The sequence below is a fragment of the Lissotriton vulgaris genome, chromosome 6 (assembly GCF_964263255.1).
Source record: "Lissotriton vulgaris chromosome 6, aLisVul1.2, whole genome shotgun sequence".
Taxonomy (NCBI): domain Eukaryota; kingdom Metazoa; phylum Chordata; class Amphibia; order Caudata; family Salamandridae; genus Lissotriton; species Lissotriton vulgaris.
In genome coordinates this window covers 487707047-487721946 of record NC_141694.1, presented here as the reverse complement: position 1 = coordinate 487721946, position 14900 = coordinate 487707047, and the positions used below count along the sequence as shown (strand labels likewise).

General features: G+C 41.2%; 1 protein-coding gene across 1 annotated transcript in view; it reads right to left on the bottom strand.

The window, feature by feature from the left end:
• Positions 1-11900, bottom strand: part of OGFRL1 (opioid growth factor receptor like 1) — a 160513-nt gene extending 148613 nt beyond the window's left edge. The window contains exon 1 of the mRNA XM_086926473.1: positions 11571-11900. Coding sequence (XP_086782599.1) covers positions 11571-11777 — 207 coding nt within the window. The 5' untranslated portion in view covers positions 11778-11900. The remainder of the gene's footprint in view (positions 1-11570) is intronic.
• Between the last annotated feature and the right edge of the window lie 3000 nt (positions 11901-14900).

Below are 14900 nucleotides of genomic sequence, written 5' to 3'. Positions count from 1 at the left end.
CAATGACCCAATGAAAATACCTCTTCTGCTAACTGGTTACTTTCAACACCCAATTCTTGCTCTGACCTCCTCCACAATCAATCTACTCTCAACCCATTACTGCTTCTCCACTCAACCTATGCATCCTCGGAACCTTTATCTATGTCACCATCAGTAGCACATACATAATTGTATAATCCACAGAAATGAACTACTAATTTCTACTGACATGCAAATGACAGATTTCATTATTCATGAATCAGTTCAAACAGAAAGTAAAATGTTTTCAAACACAAACCTAATTCAAAGGGCAAACGCACTCAAAATAATCCACAAATTATCACTTTCACTCACCTCCTTTCCTGTCATCTTTACTTATTATGTTACATTACAAGGATTTATAACAAGCGTTACTGCCCTTATAGGGCATTCCAGCGCACTTAATGCAAGGAGAGACGCAACAGTCTCAAACTTAAAACAGCCAGGTCTTGAGCAGTTTACTGAAAATAATGTAGTTGGTATAGGTACGCAGGCTGATCTGAAGTTTACTGCACAAACGTGGACCGAGAATATGGTAAGAGCTTCCTTCCTGCCTCACTAACTTAAACCATTGTATCATAGCTAGGTTGAGCTCAGATATTAGACACCTTGGGGTGGGGGGAGGGGGGCTACCAGGCTGAAGAAGACAGTTGATACTAGGCATGCCTGAATTATTGAGGGTGCGAGGAGAAACCAACAAGGCCTACATTGCGTATGCCCCTCCACCGGGAGCTAATGTAAATTTTGCAGATGACTAGATACTAAATGTTCTCTTGGCAGATGGCACACAGCAGCATTTATGATGTTCTGTAATCTATTCCTAGCCCAGACATACGAGTTTACAATAATCTACAAGCAGAATGGTTAAGGTCTGAAAAAACATCTTTTGAACCCAAGTGGAACAATCCTGGAATCTTCTTAAGGTTTCTCAGCAGGCAAAAACTAGAAGATGTAACCGCCTTAATTTGTGGTCCAAAGAACAGCTTATTATCAACTCAAACTCCCAAATTCTTCACGAACGATTTGGTAACAGGGATTGTCCAAAAGCTTTAGGCCACCAGTCAGGTCCCCAGCTCAAGGAGTGTTTGCAAATAGTTAAAACCTCAGCTTTATTGGAGTTCAACTTCAAGCAATTCAAGTTCATCAATTGCGCCACTGATGTCATACAATTTCTGAAGTAGAAGGGGCCAGCCTCCTAAAGCGAGGATAACAGTCAAATCAATTGAATGTCATCTGCATATGAAACCAAAGAAACCTCCAGATATTCCGCTAGTGGGCGAACATTGATGTTAAAAAGCAAAGGAGTTAGCGCAGAGCACTGTGGAACCCTAAACTCCAGCTTGTGCGTTGTGGAAGAGAACAATGGAGATATCACTTGGAAGGAGATATCACCAAAAAAGGAGGTAAACCAGCCTAGCACATGGCAGGACATACCCATGTCATTTAATCTGCTCAATTGTATCTTGTGGGATATAGTGTCAAAAGCAGCGCCTAAATCTAGTAAAATATAAGCAGCTGAACTTCCTGTGTTGACAATCTTACGGAGCTCCTCTGTGAGCTTGAGCAACACAATCTCAGTACTATGAGACAGCTAAAAGCCAGTTTGAGATGTATGCAATAAATGAAGTTCCTCCAGATACTTGACCAATTGACTAAATTACCTTATTTTGACTAGACTGCGACATAGATTTATGTGATTTTATATTTATTGTGCAACTTTTATTGTCATCAAATGACCGAATGAAGATAGATGATGATTATGTCCAACAACATATTTTAATGCTCATACAAAGTGGCATCGCTAAGATAGAGAAAGTGCGGAGTGGCAGTAATTCTTAGGTATCGAAGTGTACAGGGAACATACATCCAAAGTGACAAAGGTGAAGTCTCCGTGCCAATCAAAATCAATAAGTTTATTGAAAAGGTCTCTAGAGTCTTGTATATGGGAAGGAAGGTTCAAAACAATAGGCTGTAAAAATGAATCAATGTATTCAGACAAACATTCTATAGTAGAGTCAATACCCACTACAGTGGGCCTGCCTGGGGGAATGGGGCCGGACTTGCATACCTTAAACAGAACATATATGCATGGTGTCCTAGGAGTTCAAAATGTATCAATACCCCAAGTCTGTTATAAGACATGCTTCCCCCATTATTATAACCTTATTGGTATGTATTTTAATAGTAACCTATTTCAACAGAGAATGTATCAATTGTTATGATGACAATGTTGAGGCTTTTTATGTTCCTTATGGTCTTTTTACTTTAGGTGCGGTAGGGCATATCATACCCCTTGCCTATTACAGAGGATGATGAAAACACTTCTAGACCTCAGGCACAGGCTATAGAACTGTTCGTAGCTGCAAAGTGTTTTCAATTTGTCATTCTGCATACATATTAACAATTAAATATATTTGGCATGATCTCCATCCTTCTTACTTTTTTCACTTGCCGACTGACCAATACTCTGGGATTATACTTATCATAGCATGTGAGTTTTATTACGGTATGCTATGAACAACCATTATGACTGCCTTTGAATCTGTGTCCTTTTCCCACAATTTTGTTATCACTATGATCACACTTGCTTAATATTCCTAAAAGATCTAATTGGCTTTGTTCACAACAGTTTGTTTGGACCTTCCTTTTATTTTTTCTTGAGTACCACACGATACACAGGGTAGGTCCTTCCGCCAGTCTTTTTTTGGAGACCCTCTTTTCTATATGTTCACTGATCCAGAGGATTCAAGATGACTCTTAAAGTATGGAGGTTTATATGATAAACATAGTTTACCACAAATCCTTTTCCCCGCAGGCTATTACAGCACGGTCGTCACAATGACCGCGTTGTAACAACACATACTATTACCCCGCAAGTTATAACAACGACTTGCGGAGGGGTCAGAAGGCGTTGGATTTAAAATCCAACAACTTTTCTACTGTTGCACAGATTTGAGTTGGAATAGTAAATTATACTATTCTAACATCCAACCCCCCCCCCCCCCCCCCTTCCCTTGGGCAAGCCATGGTTATGACTTGCAGGGTAATGGTATGCGTTGTTACAACGCGGTCGTTGTAACAACCACGTTGTAATAGCCTGCGGGACAAAGGCATGCGTTGTAAGGAGGCATATTTGTTTTATATACTCTATATACTTTACTTTTCTTTAACTGTGACCTTCATTTTTCTGGACATTTGTTTTTGTTTATATTTCTATCAGTGGTGTACACTATTTAGATGTTCAGGCTATTTTCTTGACTACTTGCACTGTGTTTCTTTACCTACAAGATGTATCTACTTTCTGGCACCATGCACACACTTGGTTTCGAATTATCACTCTCTATTATTAACATGGGAATTTATTAAAGACACCTTTTTATACAAAATGGATCTTGTACATTCTTGTTTATGTAAAATCAAGATTGACATATTTAATGATATTTACATATACATTTCCCAATAACTTATTTTATGACATTGTGTTGCAGCCCTGAAAAAGTCCACCAAGATGAAACACATGTTGGCTGTTTGGAGATTGTCAAATCAAATATATATATATATACTTATATGCGCAATCTATATATTTGTGTTGAACTTTTTTTTATAACAGTGTGCTCACTCAGTACTCTGGTGTCTTCCTTGTATTATGAATAGATCTTTTCATCCTTAGGATCATAAGATTTCTGCCATGCTTGTTCCAGAACTTTACATCTTTGTTTTGCTCATCTAGGTGGTTATCAAACCAAACGGCAGGTGGTTTCTTTTTAGGCTTGGCCACTATTTCAGGAATAAGAGTGTCAACTGCCGAAAAAATACAGGAATTAGTTCTAGTCACTGGTTCTTCTATTTTCGTGTCCACCACCAGTATTTCCATCTGTAACACACTACAAGAAATTAGCTTCATTCAATTTATCAAACACACAAAAGTTAATGGGAGGATGCTTGCAATAAGCCTAACCACAGGCAACCATTCAGGGTAGCAAGACAATGCATTGTTATTTAGCCCATAATGCCAGCTCACATTAGACCCAGTTATGCTCAAATAAGTCTTGACCCTACTCAGTTGTGACCAGTCCAGCCTGAACTACAAAGCCAGGTCCTCTCTGAACCAAAACACAAGCAACCCAAGACCGGTTTTACCCTGATTGAGGCTCTTCAGTCGGTTGTAGCTTCGCTTCAGTAGCACTGTGGACAAAGGGAACCATGTCTGGGCACACCCTTAGCCACATTGGCTTGTACCTCAAACAAACAAAAGGTGACTGGAGGATGCTTTCAAAAAGTCTAACCAGTGGCAATAGTTCAGGGTAGCCTTCCAAACTATTGTTCTTTTGCCCCCCATGCCACCTCAGATTAGACCCAGCAATATGCAAATCAGTCTTGACCTTGCTCCAATAGGAACAACCCAGCTCGAACTGCCAAGCCAGGTTCTTAATGAACCGCAACACAGGCAATGTGGGACCAGTTTCGCCCCGATTTTAACTCTTCCGTTGGGCTTAGCTTGGTTCCAGTGACAAGGTGATAAAGAGACCCACATCTGGGCATACCCTTGGCCACTTAGGGTGGTACATCAAACACATAAAAGGTGTTGGGGGTACTTGCAATAAGTCATAATTTATACCATTGTCTACTAATCCGCAGTCTACCATTCATCCGAGGTGGTAAGGGCTCTACCACCATTGCTGGAGGGAAGGCAAAGCGACTGGTCCAAGCAAAGGGGAAGAGGGTATGCACACTCAGGGGCATTAAATTGGAGAAAACAGGTTCCAACAGAACCTGCTGCATGCATAGGACCTTTAACAAACTGGGCCAGCTGAAAGGCTTCCAGAACTTTAACTAACTTTACTAAGTGACTCAAATTCTCAGAATCAAAATATAAATGAAACTCTCCAATTATATTTAAATATGATGATCCCATCACATATTTCGGATTACAAATCTGTTTAGCAAAATGCAAACTCTCTTTTCAATCCACTGTGATCTTCTATAGCAGTCTTAATTTCTGGTTTAACCATCTTGACAATGGCATCGAAAAATGTACTATCCAATTTGTGAATGCCATAGGCCTCATATCTACTCACTCAATCACACACATCTTGAATGCAATTTACTCAGATCCTTTGAGCAGAAAACTAGTGACCTCACCCATTTCTCCTGAGTGACCACTACAGCATTCTCACTCTTCGTAAACTGCACGCCATACACAAGGTCAGCATCACCAGTTACTAAACCGGACCCCTTCTTTCAGCACAGGTAGCAGCAATGTTACTCCAGTATGGAGGACTTTCTGAACTATTGGACTCCTACTCTAAAAGATCATCACCCAAATGGAACATACACCATCAACAACTGGATCTCAGTGTTTACAACTCATTGGTATGGCTTAAGCTCCAACTTCATGTCAGATGTTCTAAATACTACATTCTCTTTACTAAGAATCACATTTTTTAGTGTACAGAAGAACAACTTTAACTCAGCTAATAAGACGCTTCCATCAAATCCCAGAAGTGCTTCAGACTCTGCAACAGTTTTGCCAATGCCACCCAGTGATGAATTATGACAACTGTTAAGTATTATCAAAAGTATTCATTAAGAGACATTTATTTTTACTAGATTTCCTGGGAGATACAGGGGTTCCCTTGGTTTGTTTTCCTTCACAAACGCAAAGAGTTCTACATTTACTCACAAACCACATAACACAAAAACAATAGCACTACAAATGTTCTTGGCATTCTACAACATAAAAATTAGGGGGCTGGGGCTAGACGTATGACTGCTTTTTGCGGTGGCAAATGGAAAATCGGACTGTTTGCGACCACTTAACCCCTTCCGTGCTCCCTCCCCAGTGCCCACTCAATAAAACGCCCGTACCACGGCGGAATTGCCGCCGCGGTTAAGGCGTTAATAGCCTTTTCACATGTACTAACCCTATTTTATGAGTTGGTAAACTATTATTGACTCGCAAAATAGGGCTTGTGAGTTACTATTTGGAAGTGGTGTTCCAAGGGCATTCCTTCCTATTAGCAAGTCGCAGGGGGGTATAGAATGTGGTTGCAAAACAGTTGCAGCTTAACGCCTACTTTAAGCAGGTGGTAACCCATTAGCAAACGGAAAGGGGTCCCAAGGGCACCCATTTCCCTCTGCGAATAGTAGTGAAAAGTTTTTTTAGGAGCAAGTAGTGGTCCCAAGGACCACTGCCTACTCTTAAAAAAACAGACAGAAACGTTTAATTGTTCTTTTTGAAATGCAACCCTCCAAGGAAAATGCAACCCTTCAAGGAAAATTTGGCTTTATATCCAAAAGGCAAAAAGGTTACTTTATTTAAAAGAAAACACAGACATGGTGGTCTGCTGTCCCCAGCAGGTCACCATCCCTGTTTTATTGCCCATTCACAAGGGGTCGCAAAATGTGACATGCCTCTTCAATGTTAATGAGGCAGGTCAATTGCGACCTCTTTGGGACTCGCTTATGTGTCTGAGACACATTAGTATATTTCATTTTGCAAGTCTCTAATTGCCAGTCGCAAAAAGCGCAATTAAAGGCTTGCAAAATGAAATGGTCCTACATCTGGCCCCTAGTTACAACCTACATTTTGTAGTAGGTTTAGTATAGTATAATAGTACTACTAGCATACTACAAAATGCTATTTTTAAGCCTAAATGCAGCTGTCAACGTCCTGGCCTCTACTATTTTTTATCTGCTCCCTGACTGCAGAGATGTCTGAACACTTGGGTATACGTTTTAGTCGTAAATGTGGCAGGGAGGGAGAGTAGCTGGAAAATGGGAAAATATCTACCAACCACTGAGTCCGCTACAACATTCTCCCATAGAAAATAACAGAAGCAGGGACTAAAGATAGAACCACTTAGGAAATAATGTTAAAATATTTAAATTTATTTAAACGTTTAAAAAAATGTATAAACAGATTTTAATATTAAAAATGTAAATATAAATTTTAAATATAAATTGTAACATTTTCATTTCTAAAACACATTAATTACCTTTTTAAATTTACAAATAAATGTAAAGCTCATAAAAAATGAAATAATTGTAAAGTTATTACATACATATTGTTAAGTACCCTTTAATGCATAAAAATAAAAACAATTTACTTTAGGTGTATTGTCTTTAAAACAAATCTTTAAAAATAATTTTAATATACTTAATTAAATTCAATATTTAATTCAAAATTAACCGTGCTGTAGTATTGATTTGTAAAATGTTCAATACTTTTAAATTATATAACATTAGATGTAAAAATAATATATATATATATATATATATATATATATATATATATATATATATATATATATATATATATATATATATATAAATATAAATATATATATATATTAAACTTTAATAAACAAAGCTCTTCCTTGCACTTTACCACAGGGAGATATCTGCCGGACTACAGTGGTTTCCTCCAAGTGTGTGGAATGTTAAATACTGTTGTAAGTCACTACTAGTAGCAACTTTAAGTGCGCATGTGATGTTTTAACCGACTCCCTTATATTTTTGAGTAACTTTACACTCAGAAATGGCGAACAACTAAATGTGGTAGTGTTTCTCAGAGGTATAAGAGTAAACTTACATATGCAGATTTACTCACATGTAAGTTTACTTTTCAAATAGCCCCCTAAGTGTTGAAGAAATAATGAAAACAATATGATGTACTCCAGACAAAAGAGAAATTGTGGTGCTCATCGCAGGTTCTCAGAATAGTTTTTTCTTTGTAGTAGTACTCTCCGAGAATATGAACTCTAGGAGGCGCAGTCTGTTTTTCACTTTTGGTTGTTGTTTTCGTAATTTTACATTCACATAAGTACTTCCTTGTAAATTTGGATATGGGTACTAAAAATGATCAATAGATATAGTCAGTCCTTTTACTGAACAATTGTGATACAAGAATGCCAGAGTCAGTGGCGGCTCCTCTACGGGGGTGTTTGGGCGCCGCCCCCCTACTTTCTCGCAGTGCGAGAAGGCAGAAACAAATGGTAGTTATTGCCGTAATAACTACCATTTGTTTCTGCCTTCTCGCACGGTGAGAAAGCAGAAGTTCCTGGTTGGGGTGAGCGGAGTTGCTCGAGGGCAGGGGGGAGTGGCTTGCCCACTGTTGTTAATACTGACTGTTTGGGCAGCCTGAGGCCGCCCAAACAGTCAGTAGTAACAACAGTGGACAAGCCACTCCCCCGGCCCTCGAGCCACTCCGCCCCCTCTCCCTGTTCGCTCTGTATGCTGCAGCATACAGAGAGAAAATGACCCGGGTGGGGCAGCGGCCTCACCAATCAAAAACGCTGCAGTGGAGGGGAGGGAGATGCCTGCCTGTCAGGACGGCGGGAGTGGGAGTCTTAGGACGATAAGTGTACTTAATTTTATATATGTTTTTTCCATGAAACCCCTCCCGCCTCCCCACCATCCCTTCCGCGGCGCGACAACTCAATTTCGAACCCCCCCCCACCCGACCGTAATGCCGGAAGCGACTGTGTCTCAGTCTCACAGCAGTGTTTAGCATGTGCCAGTTGTCGTGTTTATTGTGTAATATCTCAGCTGTCTTACACTTTTCTGCAGCATCTATCTGCCAGTCATTGCACACACGTCTGCGCCAACGCATCCTCACACTGACCTCCATCAAGCACTGGGGTGCCTCTTAGAACACCTACAAGGCCAGTGAATCCTGGAGAGAGCAACTTCTTACTTTCTAGCCCGGCACTGGGACCACAGACAGCTCTGCCAAAGCACCTCCTTCCGGAATGTTATTAAGCAGTCGGCCTTGTATTTTACTATCGATTGCGACCCCGCGCCTAATTCGCCTCACCCTTGACATGGAGCAGCCTGGCACCTTCAAGCACCGAGGACCACCCCCACTCTCTCAATGCACCTCCATTCGAATCCGCAGGGACCTTGCTATTCCAGTCCTGACCAACCCCCACGCCCCTTCAACTCTGCCTACGCATTTCAATCTTCTTGGCCTGCAGCACAAGTTGGCATTTTAACACCAAGGACAGTTCTCGGCCTGTGCGTGAACCCAATGCTGCCATGCCACTACTGAAGTATGTAGGGGTGCTAATTTGCCGCCTACGGGCAGGTTACCATGACTTCACGCCGCTGAGGTTTCCTCTGAGGTTCTTATGTCATGTCTTCAGCATTTACTGAGCTCACTTCTGCCATGTATTTGTCTCCATAGCGGTTCTGAAGCCTGGGCTCAGTGTATATATGCATGCCCAGTCCAGCCTTTTTCTGGAGACTGTACTGCTGCCTTCATGCCATATTGCAAGATTCTGGGCTCAATCCTGGGGTCTGTTGCTGCCACTGCTCCCTTAGGGCTCTGTTGCTCGCTTTTGACCCCTACTAGTGGCTGCCTACTCTCTTGTGAGCTTCATTGCAGCAGGGCTCTCGTGCACCCTTTTGGGCCTTGATTGATAAACTGTTTTAAAAGAAGCACAATCACTTTTGCCTCCAAAACGGGATGTAATTAATTCACATTCCGTTTTGGAAGCAAGAGTGGCGTGCTACTTTTAAAACAGTTTATTATGTTCACCAAAATTGTTTTTCTAGTAATATAATAGGCAGTGCCTGCCTCGCGCATGAAAGACGGCTTCTTCCCCAATCGGGTTACAGCCAGTCAGTACCTATCTAGGTTTACATTTTGTATCATTTGCGAGCCTTCACTGCTATTACATTATGTATTTGCGGTAAAGCGTCAGCTTTGTAGTAAGAAGAGGAATAAGCAAGAAAAGGAGTAAGAAGTGTAGGACTAATTAGAAGTATGATTTGGTGTAAAGTGGACTGAGTAGGTGCAAATTTGTGTAAGTATGAGTAAGTAGAAGTAACTGTAGGACTAAGAGTAAATAGAGATGTGAAATACGATTAAGCGTAAGTAGGATTAAGTGTAGGGTTATGGGTAGGAGTAAGAGTGATGACAGAAAGGATGAAAGATAATGAGGGAGTAGATGAAAGGTGCAAATATATAGAATGGTTTATTAACATTCTTGCTTTCTGAAAAGTGCTTGAAAACGCACCATTTGCCTGCTCTTTTTTCAAAATTTCCCTGAACCAGCCTTAATAGGGTCGAGCTCGCTCTCTAAATTGCGTTGCCATGACTTTTACGCCCGCCTCTTTCAAATGTCACCAGCCACCACTGGCCAGAGTACATCTTTGACTTTTTGGGAGGCACAAAAAGTCAAGCATTTTACCACTTCTTATCCTATGCCCTAGTCCCATATAATGCTAAAGCAACTGTTTGTCCCATAAGCACTTCTATGATGAAACCAAATATTTGCAAAGGAATAGTCTAGTCTACTGTGAATTAGCTAAAACGCAGATGTTTTCATTACAAGACATGGTAAACAATTTAGACATAATTTAAAATTGTCAGTTATGATACACTAACACAGTACTTTCAAATGATTCTTAGTGCCCTGGACTCAGGCACTTTCGATATTGGCACTGTACTTCAGCATTCGATAGTACACGTATATAAAATTATCTTGGGCTACCACAACACTACCACATAAGTCAACCATTTGCAAACTGCTGCTTTTAAACTCAATGATTCAGATCCAATACGCCAACTGGGAATTTTGCAATACCCAACTCCCCATGCAAAGTTGTAGTAGAGCTGACGTAATTCACAAAGCTGCAAACTAAACTGTGCAATTAAATTCATGCATGCTGTAATTTAAGGTGCAGGCAGTGATGCCAGTTCAGGGGGGCACTCAGGCACGTAATGCTGTGTCACCTGAACCTTTAAATATACCGCCCATGTACAGAATGTACTGCAAACATACAGCAGTGACCCCACATGAGAGGCATGGGCGGCTGATGATTTCACTCCTCTTACGAACCTGTGACAGTTTTTGTGCTGCTAATTGGTCTTCATTAGTGTTGTTCCAGCCATTTAGGAGATAAAAATCACTCAGCATGAATGACCTCCTGGACTCAGTGGCCAAGTACTTCAGGTGGAAGAATGAAGGCAATCCACTAGAAGGCCTGGGGAGCTAAAATTCCTTGGTGCAAAGAGACTTCAGGTGCCCAGGTGCTTAAACTCCCTTAGTGACCTGTCAGCACATGCTCAGGAATCATGAGGATGCCTTAACATCTGGGTACTAGAGTAGGGGGAGTGCTGAGAACACATGATCACCTGTGTTGTTCTACTCTTGTAGGTGTAGACCATTGCTGAGGTTGAATGCACTTTAGCATTAGCAATGTATATAATCCCTTAGCAAACGGTGCTGGTGACCCCCCCAGCACTCTGAGACAGGCTTTGCACACAATATAATGCCAAATAAAGGAATACATTTTCATACACGGTTGTAGTGATGATTCATTAGCACCTGTATTCTTAAGATAAGGGCAGTTGAAAAATACTCGACACCAATGTACTTCAGATGCTAGGGTGCTGCTGTTCTCTCTGCGCCCATGTAAAACAGTTGCACCTGACCATGCAGTCTTATTCTATGAACTCTAGGATCAGAGACTACTGTGTGCACAATGTTGGCTAGCGTCTGAGGTGAATAAGTTTACCATAGCGATGTTCACGGCGTGCATACCTGTTCAGAGCCAACCTCTGCCTCTGCGCCCTCTTTCTGCTCCTTCCCCTGCGGGTCACCGTCTTCTTCCTGCTCAGAGCAGCGCTGCTTCTTCTCGCTGTCTAGTTCTTCTGAGTCTTCACCTCCCGAGTCTGTCTCCCAGGTGGAGTCGCACTCCTCCAGGGCGGTGGGCTCCTTCTGGCTGACCCCTCCGAAGAGGTTTCCCATTTAACCCCCGTGCTGCTGCGGCTGCTGCGGCTGCTGCGGCAGGGGAGGCGGCAGAGGAGCAGTGGTGCAGCGGCAGCAGCAGGAAGTGCTCTCTGCTGGCCCAAGCTGTCAGCGCAGCAAGAACTACTCTGCTGCCAGAGGTTTGTTGAAAAAACAAGCTCCGCCTGTTTCTCGAAAGACAATCGAATCAAGCCCAACCCACATAACGTCAAAATATATTTACTAAAGTGAAAGAGGGACAGTGTTTTGACCTGATCTTGTAGTACGACGTTTTTCTCTCCTGTATTGCATGCAGTGGTCTAAGTGTTTTTAAAAAAAAGAATGGGAAGTCTGACTCTGATCCTGCATAAAAAAAACAGATTCTTCAGCGGACTTCAGATGGCAGGGGCCGATCATTTTGTATGACTCGAATTATGCAGTGCCACTAACCTGCAAGGGCACAACATTTTTGTCTCGCTTTCTCTGTCTGCCATAGCGACTTCTCTCTGCTTCTGACGGGTATGGACACAACTTATATTACATTTCGAATTTCCCATCCTGCAGCAGCACACTTGCAATTCCCATACCATCCCTATTTTTTTTTTTAATCTCCAACTTTCCTCTTCCAAATTGTTGGCATGTATGCCCTGAATACAATGGGATCTTGGGCAGTGACTTGAACAAAATAATCTGTAGCTATATTGTTGGCCTTTCACATCCAGGTAACTGGATATACACTATGTGCACTATTTCATTTTTTTCATGATAGTGATGACTTTTGGAGAAAAAGCACTAACTGGATCTAGTATTTACTATGCAAAACTATTAAATTCTATAAGTAAAATATGATGGTGGTGGGCAGTTGAATAGTAAATTAAACATTTTTTGTGAAACATGCTTTTAAATTGCACACTTAACCCATTATAATTGCCCAGCTAGCACTGTTGTTGCTAGTCGGTGAGATTCGGAGGGTGTGACTCAAATCTCTTTACAGAAAAAAAGTGAGCTGCAGTGTGAAGGGGTGAGTTGATCACGGTTTGTTAATAATACTGTTTGTGTACTGATTTGTATTAGGTGAGCATCTGTCTAGAGTGGCACAGTAGGCGAACAACTATGGGTGGGAATACTACTACAAGTCATTACCACTGGTTAAACTATTTGCAAGCATTCATCCCATCACATTTTGGGTTTTGATTGCTAGCAGTATGCTTGCAAACTTACTTGAGACTGGTTGCTTTCCAAGCCTACTACTGCCAATGTTTGTAAATTCCCAAAAGTAGTAAAATAGCACCTGTTCAAGGAGTACTTTGATGTGTGCAGATTCACTACTTTATTTGGTAAACTGGTTACTATATATACATTTAAGATTCCAATCCAAAAAATGAACATGTTAAAACATCTTAGTAAAAAGATAGCAATGAGAAAAACCAACATAGACATAATAGACTCAACTCAGGGCACCCAGACCCAACTATCAAACCAATAAAGCATTTGCGGGGGGTCACATCCCAAACACGGCCACTGAAGCTATGCCCATGTCTGTCCCAACTGGGCTGGTAGTTGTCTCTGGGAACTCATGACTACAGCATACCCATCCCACTTGGGGTGACAAATGCAAAATGCAAAGGCTGATTTGCATATGGCCATGTCTGAACTGGGGTGGTGTGGAGTGCAAAAAAAGATGGATTTAGGCCCAGATCTCTATACTGGGGTGAATGTATGACATTGTTCTGCATTCTGTCCATCAATTGTTGTTTTTGCATTTGTCACCCGAGTGGGATGGGTATGCTCAGACGTGAGTCCCATGCTCTCCACACCACCTGAGTCAAGCTATCCTGGCTGAAGACGGCTGATAGCCAGAAACCGGTTCTAGGATGCTTGATTCTGCTCCAGGAAAGACATGGCTTGGCAGTTCGGGCTGGACTGTTCCCATGAGGCACAGGGTCAAGGCTGATTTGCATATGGCCATGTCTGAACTGGGGTGGTGTGGAGTGCAAAAAAACGATGGATTAAGCTCAGATCTCTGTACTGGGGTGAATGTGTGACATTGCTCTGCATTCTGTCCATCAATTGTTGTTTTAACACTTCAATTAACGGCACAGTGCATGTTGTTCTGATATACCCAAAATCTAATAATTTCCGACACAAGTTTTTACGTCCAATTTTAAAACATTTGATTTTTACTCAAGTCCGGCCTGCTTTATTGTACTTACAGGGGCTAAATATACTCACAGTTTTCTTTTTTCTCGTACGTTTTCTCACAGGGGTTTTAAAATAAGTATGAGCATGTGGATGACAATTTGTGTACCAATTTAAATGATTTGAGTTTATGATTTTATCTTTAAAATCGAATAAAGGTGGCAAATTGTTTAGGCGAGCTGAGCCATGGATCTGGCTTGGCTCTAAGCACCCATGCACAAGTCGAGTATGAAAACCTTTGGTATGCATATTGCACAACAAACATAACTAAAAAATGTAATACAATCTGTTCAAAATGTTAAAAAGCATTTTTCTGAAACATGTAGAAGCATTCCCCTTAGTACACCATAGTATATTACTATAAAGACAGCCATTTATTAAAAGTGATATTTTTTAGAAATATTCATAGCTTATCCCCAAAAACAATGCCATTAGTGAACTAAGAGGCAAGTCAATAGTCATGTAAACCCTAAAAGCGGTTGTGGAGTTCATCCAATAAATACAGACCAGTTGGTTGGTGAGGCTTCAGGTTTATTACGTGCAGAATCAGCAGAGACCTTAACAACATTCAAGACCCAGCAACTGACTGAGCTTGAGCTGTTGTATGGCATTTTAGGACCCTAGTGTAATTTTCCTGATTCATGCCCTTATATAGGTATAAATCACCATGTCCTTATACAGTCATAGAAATCATAACCATATTTAGACATAGTTCATGCAGTCCAAATACGGCAAGGCTACTTCCACTAGTTCCGAAAATCCACAACGATTTCTTGGAAAACTCTGCTTCAGCAGTTAGGGACTTCCCCTTTCTTGAATATTGATTAGTTCAAGAACTCATGGAGTTTTCAAAGAACTGAGACAAGCTGATGACGTTAATATGTCCACCTTTACGTCAAACCCGGCACCTTCAAGGTATAAATAAGCCCACACTTGCCCAAGCAA